Source organism: Sceloporus undulatus, chromosome 6 (assembly GCF_019175285.1).
Source record: "Sceloporus undulatus isolate JIND9_A2432 ecotype Alabama chromosome 6, SceUnd_v1.1, whole genome shotgun sequence".
NCBI classification, from domain to species: Eukaryota; Metazoa; Chordata; class Lepidosauria; order Squamata; family Phrynosomatidae; genus Sceloporus; species Sceloporus undulatus.
Genome location: NC_056527.1, coordinates 37,394,498 through 37,413,142, shown reverse-complemented (window position 1 = coordinate 37,413,142; position 18,645 = coordinate 37,394,498). Strand labels below are relative to the sequence as shown.

The 18,645-nt window shown below is 40.9% G+C and overlaps 1 protein-coding gene across 1 annotated transcript; it reads left to right on the top strand.

The window, feature by feature from the left end:
- The first annotated feature begins 11,574 nt into the window (after window positions 1–11,574).
- On the top strand, window positions 11,575–16,806 carry SOSTDC1 (sclerostin domain containing 1). The gene is made up of 2 exons (XM_042475248.1): window positions 11,575–11,932; window positions 15,696–16,806. The coding sequence occupies exons 1-2, from the start codon at window positions 11,716–11,718 to the stop codon at window positions 16,109–16,111; spliced, it is 633 nt and encodes a 210-aa protein (XP_042331182.1). The 5' UTR covers window positions 11,575–11,715; the 3' UTR covers window positions 16,112–16,806.
- Window positions 16,807–18,645: the final 1,839 nt, after the last annotated feature.

Genomic DNA, 18,645 nt, shown 5'->3' with positions numbered 1-18,645 from the left:
CTGTCACAGACTAGTGCTGATATTTGATCTTACCCTGATGAGAGTAATTTGTGGTCTTCTAGATATTGTTAGGATGCAATTCCTGTCAGCTCTAGAAAATAGCGAGGGATGTTTGAAGGAGCAGTCCAGCAACATCTGGAGGACCAAAACTTGCATACCTCTGGCTAATCTTTGAATTCAAGGAATCTGCTGCTTCCAGAAGCAGATTTTTTCCACATATCAGTTGCATATTTACACAGCATTTTCCCTTAGCATTTAAACTGCTCCACATAAATTATCAAAGTCACCCTTAGGGCAGTATTATCATCCACACACATTACAACTAGGGCTAAGACTATGAGACAGTGGATTGTGTAAGGCCACCCAGTGAGTTATGAGTTGATATCTGAGCTAGGCATGTTTAGGTCATAATTGCATTTAACTGTGCTTATGTTGAGCCGTAATTGCTCTTAACTGCTACACTGTGCCAACTTTAAGCTCTTCATCTACTGTCCAGTCACCAGATCTTAAGTTCAGAACAGGTACACAAGAAAGATTCAGCTCATCTAAAGAGAAAAGTTAATTATTTTCCCTACAATAAGAAGTCCAATAAGAAAATGACAAATCTTGTGAAAACTCAGAAGGCACTAGTTCCAAATAACTATATGGAACAGTTTTTGGCACAATGATTATGTCTGCATCTGCATTACAGAAGAATCCAGTTTGACACCACTTTGACTGCCATGGCTCAATGCTATGGAACCCTAGGATTTGTAGTTTAATGGGCACCAGGGTTCTCTGACAGAGAAGGTTAAATATCTCACAAAACTACAATTCCCAGAATTCCACAGCACTGAGCCATGGCGGTTAAAGTAGTGTCAAACTGGATTGTTTCTGCAGTGGTGATGCAGCTGATACAACAAAGTTACTCTGCAACTGTAACTTAACCAGGGATAAGTTATAAATTAACAAGGAATAACAAGGCCAAAACATCTCAAGGGCCAAGGCACCACAATGATGGAGTCTTGCATATAGTTACTGAGAGGTATCACTAAACAGTGTGGAACTTACTGCTGAGCAACCATGCATAGAATTCTGCTGTTAATCAAATCGTATTATTTCTTTCTTTCTTTAAAATATTCTTACTAGGCCTCATATGCTCTCTGTGGTTTACAATATAATTGTAAAATAATAATAATAATAATAATAATAACTTTATTACAGCCATTTGGCCAGCACAATTACAAAATTCCAATTTAAAGCATAACTTAGTTTTATACCATAGGTTCATATACAGGCAGGTTGGAGAATATAAACAAATGTTAGTTTATAAAAAGTAAGGATAAAAAGTAAGGATAGGACTGCATGATCAGGTAAACACACAACAATGAGTGACACCAACCCTAGGGATGCCACTGCATATAGATACAAATAATTGTTGGGAAGCAAATTACTGAACCTTCTTAACTGTGCACATATGTATTCTAAGGACTTCTGCTAAGGTGGTGCTTGCCATCTTAAGTTGTTATAACAATATCTTCTAAAAATTTTGCTGCCTATTAATCAGGACAGAATTTTAGTCTGTCAAAAGTTTTATAAATATATTAACTAACAATTAAATGTTGCAATACTAATTCTAATCAAAAATAATATCTATAACTGCAGCCAGTCAGCATGTTGTAGTGGTTTGAGCATTGGGTCTCTGGAGATCAGGGTTTTAATCCACACTCGACCAAATCATATTCTCTAAGCTTCATAGGAAGGCCAAGGCAAATCCACTCCAAACAAATGTTGCCACAAAAACACCAACAAACTACCATGCCCAGAATTGCATAGCCTTGAGCCACGGCAGTTAAAGTGGTGCCAAGCCATATTATTTCTGCAGTGTGGATGCAACCAAAGAGACAGGATCAGTTTCCCCATGATAAAATTCTTCATCTGTAATTTCAGTCTGCATCTTGCAAACATGTGGAATTGCTTGAGTAAAGTTTTTTGTCCTAATATATTTTCACCATAAAGTTTGCTCCTTGTTCAGTGTTTTCCAGATGTCCTGTATATTTTATAGATATTTGTTTCCAAAATTCTTTCTGCCCTGTTTTGAGCTTCCTTGGAGGCTTAAAGAACATTTCTTCTCTAAAGGATTACCTGAACATGGGTGACAGTCTTTTATACATCAAATTCAAGATGATGCCATTCCAGTATTATTCTATGTGCCCGTCATGGATGTGTTACTCCCCTAGACAAGCATGAAATGATCTTAGCAGATTGGTTCACCTTTTGTAAAGGCACTTTGCAATCTGGAAGTGTTTTCTTAGCAGCCATCTGGCTCCTGGATTCTAAATTACGTTTATTTGCTCTCTGTCTTTGATCAGAAAACTGTCAGCATTTCTCTGATGAAGGCTTTGCCAAAGTTATCTGGTCTTTTGTGATCTCTTGACAATGTGACATACTGTCAATGGCCTGGTTCTCTCCCAGACTACAGCTATTGCTTCTATAAAACATGGTTCCTTGATTAATGAGTGGTACTGACCATAGGAAGAATTGGGCCTTTGAAGTCTATATTGTCTTCCTATTTGCCTCTAGGTAAAGAATCACCATTGATCTATAAAGACTCTCCTCTTGGAATCTGGCCTGACAGATCTATTCCAATTTTATCATTGTGACAGCTGACATTTTCTGTTAAAAAGCTTAACTACTATAGGATCTGTAGGTACAGTCTTTCTCAGAGTCTCATTGGTCTAAAACAGCTACAAATTACAGGGCTTGGGAAGTTACATTTTAAAAAGCTGCCATTAGTTGCCATGATAATTCTGAGCCCCATGTAGTTATGTATCATTATAGTCATATTTTTGGAAAGTAACCATTTTATTTCTTACTTCTCAGTAGTAACTAAAATTGTTGATTTTAAGTTACTTTTAAAAAGGAATCAGATGAAAACTGCAGGCCACTCATCTGTGGGTCAGAACACATTCTCCTCCTGTCTGCTTTGTTACGGCCAGGGCCCCATAACTATAATAGTAACATACAATGGACAATTATATTGAAAAACACATGAAGTTAATTCTTGCTAACAAGTACATTCCAAACTTTGGGATATTCCTTACATTCACAATCATAGCACGCTAACTGAAGGAATTTGCCCCAGATTTTAATTCCTGTATATCTTGATTATTCTGGCAGAAGGAATTGGCAATAAAACATTATCCACAAAGTGGATCCATATTGAGAGGCTGATTATGGCTAAAACAATGCATTCTACTAGTGGCCACATTTTTGTGTATGGTTTAATGTTGCTATGTGGACAACTGCTACAGTAATCCATATGGAATCCACTCAGGCTTACATATGTTGTAAAAAAAATAATAATACAGGAAATTTGAAAGGGAACAAAGGTAATCTAATACAAGTCTCAAAGCTCAACTAGTCCTGCTATTCAATCTACAATATGTTACTAGTATTAGCATTAGTGTTGAACCCTTTGGGCAAAGTTCTGTAAATGAAGGTACTTTTTGAAAAATTCTGAAGACTACAAATCCTGACCATATGGAAAACCTGCATTAAATTCAACTCACTAAGATGCCAGCCTGTGACTCAGACTGGGTTCTTTCATGAAAGGTTTAGAGCAGGGGTGGAATAGCTTTGTTGGCCCAAAAGCCAAATGACCACTCTGAAACCTTTGGGGTTAGAAGTGTGTGGAAGCCAGGACTAGGTGAGTTTTCCAACACTAGAGTGGGGATAGCTAGTGATTCACGTGCACATTATTCACACGTATGTGCAAACATCACTCTCACACACTCATATCTCTCAATGTACATCTACCCATCTACCATCCATTCTCTCTCTCTTTCTCATGCACACAAGCAACTTTCTTAAACTCAAAGTGACTGACCTGCAGTGGTGGTGAACATGCAAGGTGGCTTGGTGGAACACCCATGCAGACAGTCACTGTGGTGCAGAAATGGAGGGCTCCAGATCTTCCTGGAAGATTCAGAGTAGCAGGTAAGTTTATAGCATTTGTATTATGTCTGTTAAACCCAAGTTCTGATGTAGAATATGCTGGATATTGTCTGGACTACCTACACCAGAACTGCGGCAGGACAACCCAAAATGAGGGGTGAGGATGTTCCTTTTGGCCTGTGCAAACAAGGTCTCTGTCTCTTGTGCTTTGACCAACTAGCCAGTGAGAGAACCTCTACCAGCTGCCTTCTTGAAGGAGAGATCAATCAGCATCTGTTGGTCTTAATCCCTCTCCCACTGCCATTCTCTGTTCTTTATATGTCATGTCTTATTTAGATTATAAGCCCGAGGGCAGGGGACTGCCAATTAGTTGATTTGTAAATTGCCCCTGAAGCCTTTCGTCTTAAGGGTAGGATGTAAATACTCTTAATTAATTAACGCACCCCATCAGCTTATCAACTGAGAAAGCCTGTGCAAATAAAAATCCATTACGCTGGGGACTCCAAATGGACAGACTCTAGCCACCACTAATCTAACATCAAAAGACAAAGCTGAAGGAGAAGCTCAGAGGTGGGCATCAGAACATGTATGCAAATTGAGGGAAGTTCCTGCAGAAGAAAGTGGGTTTGAGATGGGGAGAGATGACAGTTCAGAGGTAGAATGTTTTGCTTTGCATGCAGAAGGCCCCTGGTTCAGTGTCTGGTGCATGTCATGTGTGCCTTCAAGTCGTTTCTGACTTATTGTGACCCTAAGGCAAACCTAGCATGGGGTTTTCTTGGCAAGATTTGTTCAGAGGAGGCTTGTTATTGCCTTCCCCTGAGGTTGTTCTTATGGGAGAGTACGGCCATTTGTTCCACTTATTACATTGCTTTTGAAATGTACCTTTTTTACATCGTTGTACATAAAACCCATTTATTCCTTCCAAGCTATGAGTCATACAAATTGTACAAAGAACAACAATGGAAAATTCCTGATGTAGCTGTGATGTTTCCACTATTCCGCCGCTATGGCCACCAAATGTGATCATTTTCACTAATCCCTCCCATGTCACCAAATACGAAGGCTTCTGCTTATCTATCCTTCTGCCACCAGTGTGAAGAGCTCCTTCTGTCACACCATTGTGGCATTAAATGTGAGGACCTTTCTGGTGTCCTCATGGTTCCTGTGTGATACAGTACTTCATTCATCTTATCACCTCATCAGATACCACCAGCCTGTATTAACTACTGCTGCCATAGGTACCATGTCTGAATTCAAGTTTTCCAATATGTAATAACAACAACAACAATAGTGTTCTCAGAGGCTCAAGTGTATAATACAAAAACAGAAATTGAACACAATATCACAGATTACTTATTTGATACATATATGTCTTAACTGACACTAACTCTAACATGTCTCACTCTCACTCATAATCTAATTAACTCTAACTCTGTCTTTATCTCTGACACTGACTACAGGGCTGTGCGGACCAGCAGTTTGGGCCGGCTTGGGGCAGAGTCAGGGCATAACATCTATATGACACATGCCCCAGTTCCACCCCCAGGGTGGTGCGATGCCATGCGCCACACCACATGGGGCGCAGCATCATGGTGTTCCTCCGGCACTGCGTACATACAATGCAGCGCCAAAGGAGCACTTTCAAACCGCAGCAACACGGCTATCGCACTCTTTGCAGAGTGCAAAAGGAGCAGCTTATTGCGGCTCCTTTTTGTGCCCTGTAAAGGCTAGATCTGGGCTGTGGTGTGCAGTTGCCACAGTCCCAATCTGGCTGTAACAGAGGCAGCTCCAGGCTGCCCCTTCAGCGTTGTGTGTACTCACCACTCACGCACTTAAACTCCACTAACCAATTCTTCTCATCCCTAACCAACTGTCATCCACCAACCTTTTCAAAATCCTACAGGCATTCCATAATCCTCATTCACTGCCAACATTTCATTCTCTTATCCTCCCTTCAGGCAGATCCTTACCTTATATCTACCACACAGTTCATACATAACTATACTTGATCTTACTTTGTCTGATAAATGCATCATTTTCTACATAAGTATAGAAGATCACAGTGGCCTTCTCTAGCCCAATGCTCTTTGGGTGCATTAGGTGAGCCATCTGTTCCAATCCAAAAGCATGACTAGAGAATTCAAAAACCATAACGATAATGTGACTTCCAAAAGCAGCTCTTCTGTATTGCAATGGATATTCATTCCACAAGGATTTTATATTCTCTGTTACTTAGATTACCAAAAGGTAAAAGCAACAGCAGTATATATTGTGGGCATGAGTGAGTTATATTAATGGTAAACAATATATTTCCAATGCAGCTGGCTTCCTCACCAAACATGCCTAGTTTTAAGACAAGAAAACTTTACTTGATAATTGCTTTTTTTGAAAGAAAAACAGATTTCATCATGTCTGTAAAAAAAGTTTTTTGTGGGTAAAGTTGGATATGTATAAAAGTAAAGAAGCGATAGTCTGGCTGTGGTGAGATGCAAGACCGCCAAGTCCTGATCAAGCTTTTCCACACAAAAGCACGGTTTAATACACCTTGGTTCCACCCAGCAACATTCTTGCTATTCCAGAAGAGGGTGTGGCCAGTTACAATGCAGGCCAGTGCGGATCGTGCTTCCCTCACTTAATAGTTGCCAAAGACCTCTGAGTTCTGCTTTTCAACACCCCAGCGATTGCTCTGTGTCTTTCACACTTGCTGTCACCTGGGTGGTGTTTGGGAGCTTGATCTTCCATTGTTCATGAGAGTGGTACAGTTCTCATCAGTACATGTTCAAGCCTTGGAAATGCCACATCCAGTTAAGCCATGGAATTGGCTTTTAAGCCACATTTAGGAAGATGGGACTAAACTGGATTATACTTTATGTCAAATAATTAGGGCTACACAAAAGTGTCCAACATGAACTAGCATTAAGTGGGGATGTTGTTTTTCTTGTTAAAGGTAGAGGTTCTAGTTTTTAATTCATGCTTGGCAGTTGTTGGTGCTATGCTTTTATACCCAGGGGGTATGAAATATCTCATGCTAAGGCACCAATGCCATTCATGCATTTAATGATTACATAAATGCCTTAAAATTGCAGGTGATCCGTATGGAGACTATTGTGAAAGATGCAGAAAGAGGGGGAGTTAATTCTGTCCCCACTGCTGCAATCCTGATCTCACCCCCCACCACCACACACACCTGCTATTTGCATTAATTAAAATGTGACATTTCCTCCAGTCATACCCCTCCAATGCAAGCAGAAGGCATGGAGGGAGGCACTTTAAAACTCCCTTCCTTCTCATACCCAGTCTGTTCTGCCAATTCAGATCAGGTGTCCACACCTGCAAATTACTTTTTAACAACCTTCCACGCTGCTCCTAATTGCATGACTTGCACTGCATCTAGTCTGGCCTTGAGACCATGGTATATTAGAAACTTAGGGGCTTGAGAGACCACCCCGAAAGGGCAGGCTGGAGCCATCCATTTTTACTCCTGAGGGATGCCGCAGCAGCCAAACCATACAACCTCCCTGCACACCAAAAAGAACCCACTAAAAGCGGGTTCTTTTTGGTGTGCACGGCGGTCACCATGAGTGCGTCATTGGTGCACTGTTGCACATCAATGAAGCAAGCACGGCACCGCAACATGCAGATGCTGCATTGCACTTGCATCATCATGGCGGCCCCCATGTGGATGGGAGATGCCAGATATTGAACCAGGAAACTTTTGCAAGCAAAACATGTGCTATATCAGAAGAATGGCACTTCCCCCTTGTGTTGTGGTGGCTGCCTTCAGAAGGAATATTGACAGCCAGAACCATCTGGAGAAGGAACTAAACCTGGGCTTTTCTGCATGCAAATCATGTCATCTACCATAGAACAATGCCTACATCTGCCCTGAAGAATTGATGTAGTTTGACAGTGCTTGAACTGCCATGGCTCAATGCTATGGAAATTCTGGGATTTGTACTTTTCTGAAATATTTAGCCTTCTCGGTCAGAGAGCTCTAGTGCCACAACAAGCTAAAAATCCCAGGATTTCATAGGATGAAGCTATAGCAGTTAAAGTGGTGTCAAACTGCATTAACTCTCTTAGCAGCAGCCAATCATTCCACCCCTATGTCATGCATCCATTCCAATTACCTTTTACCTGCTTTCAGGCTCTGCATTGCAAATGTATTTCAATGGGATTTTCTGCAGTGGGTCTTCTGATTCTGGAGCAAGGAAAGAATTACAATATGGCTTCTTCAGAAGATGAAACCATATTGACTACAAGGATCTTGTCTCGTCTAAATTTTGATCATTTGGTATTTCTTATCCATCTGGGTCTCTCTCTGTGTGTCTGGGACAAGGGAATAAATATTAAAGTTAAAATTTAATAATAAATAATAAAGTACAGAGTTTCATTTGCACTCTCTAGAACATATGATGTCTTCAGACTTTCTAGTGAGATTTAGTGGTTGTTCGGCTATTAAGGATCATTGTCCCTGCAGGTCTAGGGACTCCTATACTGATTTACAGATTGAGCTTTGTTGTATTTTTTTTTTAACCATGATGCCAGACAGGAATTAATTAGCCCCTTCTTTCTAGATTTCCCAGGAGACAAGGAAATTTTATGTCTCCAAGTGTTTATCTGACACAGTTTCTTCTGTTATTTTTTTACGGTTTCAAAGTCCTTTTCTGTAATAATAAGGAAAAGAACTCAGTGACTGCAAACCTAATTCACTTTATTTTTTTCAGCTGTTTTAGCCTTGAATCCCTTTGTGTGTAGGTAATTGTTTTCTAAGGCATAGCCATGTTAGTCTGGAAAACCAGTATGCAAAGGCATCTTGTAGCACCTTTGAGACTAACTGAAAGAAAGAAATTGGTAGCATGAGTTTTCGTTGACTTGAGTTTCTTTCCCCATGCATCTGAGGAAGTAGACACAAGTATACAAAAGCTCATACTACCAATTTCTTTCTTTCAGTTATGGGCTCAACAGATCACCCTCAAAGTGGCTGGAGTCACCCGTTTTTGCTCCCGAGGGAGCTTTCTATGGGCTCCCTCCACACCAAAAAGAACCCGCTAAAAGCTTGTTCTTTTTGACATGCATGGGTGCTGCCATCAGTGCACCATTAGTGCACTATGGCATGTCAATGACACAAGCATGGTGCCCCGATGTGTGGATCCTGCGCCATGCTTGCATCATCATGGTGGCCCCCTTGTGGATTGGTGGCTGCCATGATGGCACCACTGCCATGTGCTAGGGCTTGGGAGCGTGCGGCTACTGTGCACTCCTGAGCCCTAATTTTGGCCTGAGGACAGCGCTTCCTGTCCATCTGTACTGGGCCTTAGTCTTAAAAGTGCTACAAGATCTCTTTGCATACCTTGTTTGTGATTTTTGGTGTTTGCTGACAGGACTTGGACTGGAATCATCAAGATGAGATTTGATTAGATTCTGCTTATTTTGAGATCCAAATCTACCTGATGAGTTAGCAGCTATGGCTGTAACCCACATATTCCTTTTAAGGTGAAGCAGTCAAGCAGCCTTTAAAACCAAGCTCACAGTCTGGGTGAAAACAGGCACCAACCTGACAGGTAGCTGAGCCACAAAACACTGGCAATCAAGCAATTGGCTGACCAGTGGGCTGGAATGGGCAGTATGAGAACAGCTTTGTTAGAACTTGAACAACAGGTTGTTCAGACCCAAGAAGCAGGAAAAAAGCAAAACTAGGTAGTAGTTAATGGGCCCTTGAGTTTATGAGTCGATAAATAGCGCACTGATTCTCCAAGATGGTGGTGGTACTGAAGTGCAGTCAACTGCTCATGAAGAATAATTCATAACCTATATGCCAAACTGGGTAATGTGCAGGTGAACAGAGGGGATGGGAAGAATCTGGCTGCAGGCTATATTCCTATTCTATTATTATGGGACTTCTTGTGAACATGCAGTGTGGGTGTGCATAAAATGTGTATCAGAAACCCAGTGGGTTTCCATGTGCAAGCAGGGATTTGAAACCGGATATCGGAAGCCATCATCCAATGCTCAACCATCACACCTCATTGGCTATCTTATGGGGATAAGAGATATGCCATTCCCAGTATATGTCATTCCCAATATGTCCTGGATCCTGTCATAAGTATATGCTATACCTTGTTCCTGTATATAAATGCTTAGGACATATGCAAACAAGGTTGCTTCAATGGGATTGTGCACAGTCTGGAATTACAGTCATCCTTCCATTTTTGCAGGTGATCCAATCCAGACCCCCCCCCCCCCCCCCGTGAAAATGGAAATTTGCACATATTCAAGTCCTGTTGACTTGAATGGCTGCATGCTCTTGCACATGCCATTTTAACCCTCCCCACTTGCCAGTCTCCAAAGGACTGAGACCATGGACTCAAAGTCTGCGAAAATGGAGGGAGGAGGACTGTACATTGCTGTTGCAGTAACGTTGCATCAGCACCACAGGGAGATTGTTTTGATGCTGAATGTTTAATATTAGAAGTAAGATATCAACAGAACACTGGAAGCCAACAAAAGAATTTGATCCTCCTGTGCAAAACAGCTTATTATAACTCATTAAGCAAACTATGCTTTAACATTTCCCCCCCCCAAATATGCATAGGCAGTTCATGATTGGATTCTGCTTCACTGGCTCCAGAGCATTTCTATTGAGTTTAGCAGGTCTAACTTTGGAGCATAGCAGAAACTTTCTTTGATGCAAATAATGTGCATATATTCGTGATCCCTAGAGAAGTTGCTCCTTTTCAGGAGTTTCAGAGATGTACAACAGAGAATTTTTAACATTCTGCATATCGAGAAGAGATAATTCCCCTAACACAAACTTTGCTTTAGGAAAGCACTGCTTTGATCAAAGCTGCATTATTAAAACCTTTCTCAAGGCAGTCATTAAATTTTTTGCTGTAAATGGATCATTGGCAGTGTCCGCCCTCCACTCTGCAAAAGAAAAGAGAAAAAAAAGTTATTGCCCTTAATAGGTTCTTTCTCTTTCTTCTACTTTTGTGTAGTGTATGCAATGCTTGGAAAAGTTACTTTTTGACTACAGCTCCCGGAGTCCTCAGCCAGGGCCCCTAGACTGGCAGGGGATTCTGGGAGCTGTAGTCCAAACAGTTATTTTCAAGCTCTTCTAGACCAGTGGAAACCAAACCATGGTCCGCCAGATGTTTGGGTGTCAAGCTCCTTGAATTCCTGACCATTAGCCAAGCTGGCTGGGGCTTTGGGAAGTTCAAATCCAAAACATCTGGAGGGTCAAAGTTTGGGATCCCCTTTTCTAGATTGATAACATTTAGCATCCTTCACATACCTAGCACATCTTCCCTGCCTCCTTACAAGTAGCTGGGGAAGGGGACAACTGCATTGCTACAAAGTACCATGGAGACCGATACTTTCTGGCAGCATCCTTCCAGATGCAAGAGTGGAGGAAATGGCTCTGCCACTTCTCTCTCCAGCTGAAGTCTCCAATTGCATTTGCTACTCTTCGAAACGAGGATAGCTAACCTGCTCCCCCCCCCCCTCCTCTTCCCCATATCCTCTCCAGCCAGGAATCCCTGCCCCTCCTTTACTGCATCCTTCTATGGGCAAGAGAATCCTCCCTCTGTCTAAGGGATCCCACCCTCTCCTTGTCTTGTGTTTTCATCTTCAAGCTCTCCCCCACGTTTACACCTGAATGAGTGCCAAGCCTCTCTCTCTCTTTCTCTGGGACTATATAAAGGAAGGATTTCAGGCAGGATTTCCACAGTTGCAGAAAAACTCAGGAGTGGCCATAGCAGCAGCAGGAGCTCTCTAGCCATGCTTCCTCCCTCTGCTCTCCATCTTCCTGGCTTCTTGCTTGCCTGTGTGCTCCTGCGGAGCTGCTGGGCTTTTAAGAACGATGCAACGGAGATCCTTTATTCACATGTGGTCAAATCCATTCCTGCCAGCCCTGGTGGCAGTAGCAGCAGCAGCAACAACAGTGCCTTGAATCAAGCCAGGAATGGAGGAAGGCATCCTGGATTTGATCGGAGCAGTAAGTATTCTGAGAATTCTAACCTTTTGCCACTGTTGGTTTACAGATGTGTTGCATCAGGAGTTCCGATTGTGTAACACCCCCCCTCCTTAAAAAGCAAATCTCTGTCTGTTACAAAGCCAAGAGATAGCTCTGTAACTCTGGAAAATCAGTATGCTCAGGGATCGTCTTGCATCCCTCTGTCTTGGCTTGGCAAGGACAGTCCTGAATAATTCTATGTTATCCCACTTTTCCAACTGCTTTCAAAATGTCTTGGTTTCTCTCTCCTCCTCCCACTTTGTAGAATTCAAAGACACAGCCATGTTGCTCTGGAACATCAGTATGCATAGGGATCTTGTCGCACCTTTGAGACTAAATGAAAGAAAAAGTGGGTAGTATGAGTTTTCATAGAAATGAGCCTATTTCTTCAAATGCATGCACAGCACATTTCTCTTATGCCCCCAAGGTTAGACCTGCTAAACTCAATGGAAATGCTTGCATCTGAGGAAGTAGACTCAAATATATGAAAGCTCATGCTACCAACTTTTCTTTGAGTTAGTCTCAAAGGTGCAACAAGATCCCTTTGCATACTGTCACAAAGGATGTTTGCCTTTAGTTTGTCTTGAGAAAGTCTGCCTTCCAGGAGAGCTCCCTGTCTACTTTGATCTCTCTCTTAAAAAGCATAACTTGAATTATTTCCCAGCTCCAAACAGTGGCAGTCTTTATTATTAGTTGGGAATGAGGTTTACCTTTAGGAGTTCTATTCTTCTTAGAACTCTTCCTGGGCAGAAGAAATATGAACAAGTAGCAAGGGATGAATTAGCAAAGGAAAAGTGTCCGCCACGCTCCTTATTTCACCCATCAAGAGCAATTTGAGATTATCTTCTGGTTGCCTTTAAAGCTAATTTGTTAAGGATTTAGGTCCAAAACACGCTGCAGAAATAATCCAGTTTGACACCACTTTAGCTGCCCTGACTCAATGCTAGGGAATTCTGGGAGCTGGAGTTTAGTGAGACATTTAGTCTTCTCTGTCAGAGAGTTCTGGTGCCACAATAAACTACAGTTCCTAGGATTCCCTAGCACTGAGCCAAGGCAGTTAAAGCGCTCTCAAACTGGTTTATTTCTGCATTGTGTTTTGGACCTTTGTTCTTGAGCCATACAGAAGAGGTTATGCTTCCTCCAGCCCTCTTTCCATATTGCATGCTTTTCAGCAAGATAATTTTCTGTGCTGCTTCACAAAGCTAACATTTACCTTTCACAGCTGAGCTTTGATTTGGTTCCAGCATTGTGTTTGTACTTCCTTATTTAGTACTTACCTGCTTAAACCCCTGTAGTCAGTGTAAACAAGCAGGTTCACAAGCTATCTAGAATCTTTGCTCCAACATGCCTTTGAAAATGTCCCCTCCACCCTCTGCCTGGCATTTCTCCTTTGATTTGGGCTCAAAAAGATATCCATAAATAACCAGGAAAGCTTGGGGCTCCTTAGAGCCACTACCCAACTCTGGATAAAAAAAGCACATTGATTCAGTAAGGAATACCTTCATATCCAAAAAGAAAGATGTTGATGACTCCATCTTTCAACAACAACAAAAAACAACAACACTTAAACTAGATTGCCATTCAGCATACTCCAAATAGGCAGGAAATATCTTGTCAGTGCAAGTTTACTCAAACAACCCAATGAGCATTCATTGTCAGCAGACTATCACCATGACTAAAAAGAGGAAGAAATGAAAAGAAAAACCAAACATGCATGCATACAGAGTTTTGAAAAGACAGACAATACAAAGTGGTAACCACTTCCTTCCCATGTACATTCCTGAGCCAGGTGCAGGATGCAAACAGGTATCAGAATTATTAAGTGAGTGGCAGCGTGTGTGGAGCTCTGTTCCTCTGAAATTAGTGGGATACTTACTGAAGCTTTAGATAATAAACCTTTCCCCCCTCCTACTGGAAGGGGACCTTCCATAGTCACCTCACAGTAGAGAAGGAACTGGTTGGTGGACTGTCTGAGCCAAGCCATGTTGGCACCACTTTCGGACTCTGTAACTAAAGAACATCCATGTGGATTGTCCTTTGATGAACAGTTGCTGGTACCAGAAGAATGCCATAGCTGGAAAATCCAATACTCATGGGATGCCCAAACCCAACTAAAAAAAATACTGGCAAATTGACTTGTCCTGTGGCTCCTAAACCCTTTCCATGAGCTTATTAGAATCTGCTGGGTTTCTATGCAGCAAATGTAAGCCAAAATATCATGGGTGTGAGGGCTCTCATCATTACCTTTAATTCTGTTATTTATATTGCTCTTGAATAATATAGCCCAAGAACCATGCTAGCATTTATTTATGTTTTTAAAAAGGGAAGTGTAAGAGGAAAAGATGGTATGTTGAAATTCGTGGTGTGTGTTCATTCTAAAGGGGTAATTATTAAAAGAAGAAATAGTGCTTACTTCAGTGAGGATATCTACAAATGCATGCAGGCACAAACATGCCTGTGTTTGCAGCTATTTCAGCAACTTGGTACAATGTCAGGTTTTTTTTAAAAAAAAACAACGAAATAACTTTGCCTCAGGTTTTGCAGTATTACCTGTTGTAGGAGAGGGTACTTAACACACACTGTTGTGATACTGTTATACTGCTGCCTAAAGAAAAGTGTATATTTGACTAAGGGTGAGAGAATAGGCACACAATGCAGGTTTCAAAGAATCTTCCTTAAAACAAATTTTCCTCAAGCACTGTGACAATGTAAAGTTGTAAACATTGGTTTATGGTTGATTTGAATACAGCATATTAATTTTCCAGACTCTCAAGCCAACAGACATAAATGTTCAAGCTAGACTAGTACCAAACATCTCACAACAAATCCATCTTGGATCAAAAGACAATTATTATTATTATTTTTAATGAAAGGCAGTCAGATGAAAGAGCTACCTCTGATACTATCAGTAGCTGAGGCAGCACCAACATACAAGCCTACTTATTCTGGAGCAGTGAATTTGCTGTTGTATAGTTTCACTGGGAATGATGTCGTATAAGCTACATCCATTCAGATTAAGACCAAAGTGGCAAGTAGAAGGTAGTTATCAGAACCTGGCCCAGTCAGACTGAAAGGTAGTGGTAGGTAGGTAGAGTGGGTGGGTGAATAAAAATAATCTAGGGAAACTAGAAAAGTGACTGCAAAGGAACCAAGAATTTAGCTGGTGTGCAACTCAATTCAGATCCAGGCTTCATAAGGCAGAGAAACCGTATGCCCTGCTCTCCATCTTGCAAATGGTGTAAGATGAGCTGGGTGATTCATGCCTATTGAACAGAGGTCTCACTCAAAATTATTTCTCTCTCTCAAAAGCAAAAGATTTCTGCAGTTAGCATATATGTGCAAGTAATATCCATGCAATGTGAGTAACCAAGAAAGATTGCATTCGCTAAATCTGGGACTGAAGTATAGCCTTCTGATCATAGAAAGAGCCTTCTGCACTCTTTGTATATGTTGATGTTATGGGTTAAATTGTGTATGTGAGCAGACCACACACAAGCAGTTATTTGTACAGCAAAGCTGACTGCAGCATTCCCCTGCAGCAATAAGGAAGGGGGAGGAGCCATCAAACAGATGGAAGTTGACATGGATCTCCTGGCTCATACATTGCACCATCTATACATCAGAGCACCACTCATTAGCCATATGAAACATCCATATTCTGGCCTTGTAATCTATTATCATACAAGAAACAGGTTTAAGTGACTAGAATCAAACCACTAATTTCTTTGTTCTGTGTCTCTGGCAGGTCGTGTTCAAGTTGGCTGCCGGGAACTGCGATCCACCAAATATATTTCTGATGGCCAATGCACCAGCATCAATCCTCTAAAAGAGCTGGTATGTGCTGGGGAGTGCCTCCCTTTGCCAGTGCTCCCTAACTGGATTGGGGGAGGTTATGGATCCAAGTACTGGAGCAGAAGGAGCTCCCAGGAATGGAGATGCGTCAATGACAAAACTCGCACACAGCGAATTCAACTTCAGTGTCAAGATGGAAGTACAAGAACCTACAAGGTAACTGTGGTTACAGCTTGCAAGTGCAAGAGATACACCAGGCAACACAATGAATCCAGCCATAGTTTTGAAGGAACATCTCAGACAAAGCCAGTCCACCATCATAAAGAGAGGAAAAGGAACAGCAAATCCATGAAACATCCTCCAAGTTAGAACTGGACAATATCTTTTAACTATTGAACTTATTAATAACCATCTGCTTTACAGACACCACCAACTGACAGAAACACCACTGTTCCTTCTCAGCTGAAGAAGAGCCTGCATACATTTGTAGCTTTGACCAAATTCAGAAGGGCATTCTGTGCATCCAGACTTATGGGCATGGCCAAATATGATTGAATTCTGCTTCTCCTTTTTTCTTAGTGGACACAAAGAGCTGTTACCATGAACGTTCAATGAATTTTATATTGTAGAGAGCTGCTGTTGTGAGTGCTCATGGGCGCACCTTCCTGATCAAGTATTTCACCAGGATCTCACATATCTTATTTAAAAAGGAGATAAATGCTTTGTATTTCACTCTGGTGAAACAAAAGCATTGTGCATGCTGATCTTTTCCTTTCATGCAAACATCGGTACTACCAAATTATGAAAAGAAAACAGTATATGCATGACAGCAGCTGTAAAGTAATTTTGAACAAAGCCTATTTATTTGTCCATGTAATTATTTAATGAGCTTTTATGTGTTTTCTACTTTTAAAAGATCCTTGCTTTATGTCTCATCACTTTTTTTATGCATCAAAATATTTTCCTATGATTTGTGGTCAAAATTGAAATATACATTTTGTAAATAATGTAAAATGGATATTTTAACCTTTTCAAGTTTCTTTTTTTTCATTCTTTATTTTCAACTCAACTAACTTTAACAAATGTTTTGTACATATGATGTAAAAATACATTTGTATTTTTTTAAGTGTGTATTGAAAAAGTACTTTACTTCATATTGATTTCATCTGTTTTTAATAAAAAAATCAACAACACTATAACTGTCTTTGTTTTTACTTGGTATAACACTAGGAATATGCACATGAATGACATGAGAGTGCTAAAGGGAAAGGTTGTAGCTCAGTGCTAGAACACATGTATTCCTTGTAAAAGGTTTTGGGCTCAATTCCTGGCTTTGGTGGGAAAGCCTCTGGAAGTTTGGAGAATTACTCCTGATCAGTGGAGACCAAGGTGGGAATCATACAGCTGGAGTGTGGCCCCTCTGCATCTTTTTGTGGGCTCCAGGACTTCTAGACACTTTCCCCCCCTCCAAAGAAAAGAAAAAGGAGAAAATTGTTAGTACAGGTTGAGTGTCCCTTACCTGGAATTCCAAAATCCAAAATGCTCCAAAACCCACAAGTTTTTTAATGAATGCCCGAGTTAGTGACATCTTTGCTTTCTGATGGTTTAGTGTCTCATGCACAAAATTATAAAAAATGTGTATAAAATTGCCTTATGGCTATGTGTACTGTACAAGGTGTATATGAAAGATAAATAAATTTAGTGTTTTAGACTTGGATCTCCAAGATAACTCAGTATGTATACTATATGCAATTATACCAGAATCCCCCAATACATATAAAATACTTCTGGTCCCAATAATTTTAGATAAGGGAGATTAAACCTTTAAAGTTAAAAAAGATGCCTTTTCCCAAAGCCAGGAGTGGACTGCCATTCAGTTTCTGCCTATTTGGGGACCTATTTACTAATATATTTTAAAAATTGTGCAACCCCCCCACATGTTGCTGGGAAATTACAACCCAGAAGGGCCTGTCTACCCCTAAAATAGACACTGCAGAGCTAGATGAACCAATGGCCCAACTTGGTATCATAGAATTTCCTATATTCCATTTCAGATAGATGCTAACCCAGCTCCCTCCAAAATAGAGAATTTACAAATGTAAGGTGTAATAAAGGTAAATTGATTAAATTGTTCCATGTGTTGCATTAGGCATTGAGTTCTGCCATTTTGTATACTTTCTACTCACTGTGTCTTTCTTACACCACCACCATCTCCATTTATGAAGAGAAGCATTTTATGTGGCATGGTAAAAATTGCCAGACTTGGCTAGCAAGCTGTACCACATACAACTGTGTATGTAGTGTCCTCTGACACCTGGTTCCTCTATTACAACAGCAGTAGCAGCCACCAAATTGTTCCTTTTGATCTCTTTCCCTTAGCACCCCCTTGACTTGAAGAACAAGTCTATGTGTGCTACACAGCCAACCCAGCTCTATATAGGCCATCTCTCCATAGGTGTGGTGCATGACCCAGTCTCCTTGCCACTGCTGAAGGGTAAATGACTGGCTCAGCTGATTCTGCTCATGGAAACAGTGCAGTATGCCATCTTGGGTTTTGCATGCAGCAGCAAAATATCGTGCACTAGTTCTGGCATCCTCTCTATTATACTATGTTCAACTGACTATCCGCACCCCCAAATGACTGTCCTGTGACCATTACAAGGGTTGCTATGATGAAGAACACAGTAATTCTCTAACCTATGTTGGAAAAATAAAACCAGTAATAATATTTAGAGTACAGAAAAATCTTTCAGTACATTATTTTGGCTTGAGAAGCTGGTATATATTAACCTGCAGCATATGTATTATTTATGATATTTCAGGTTTACAAAATTTAGTACCTAGGCTTCTGAAAGATGGTAAGATAACCTTATTGATTTCAGGGTTTTGATGTGAAGTATAAT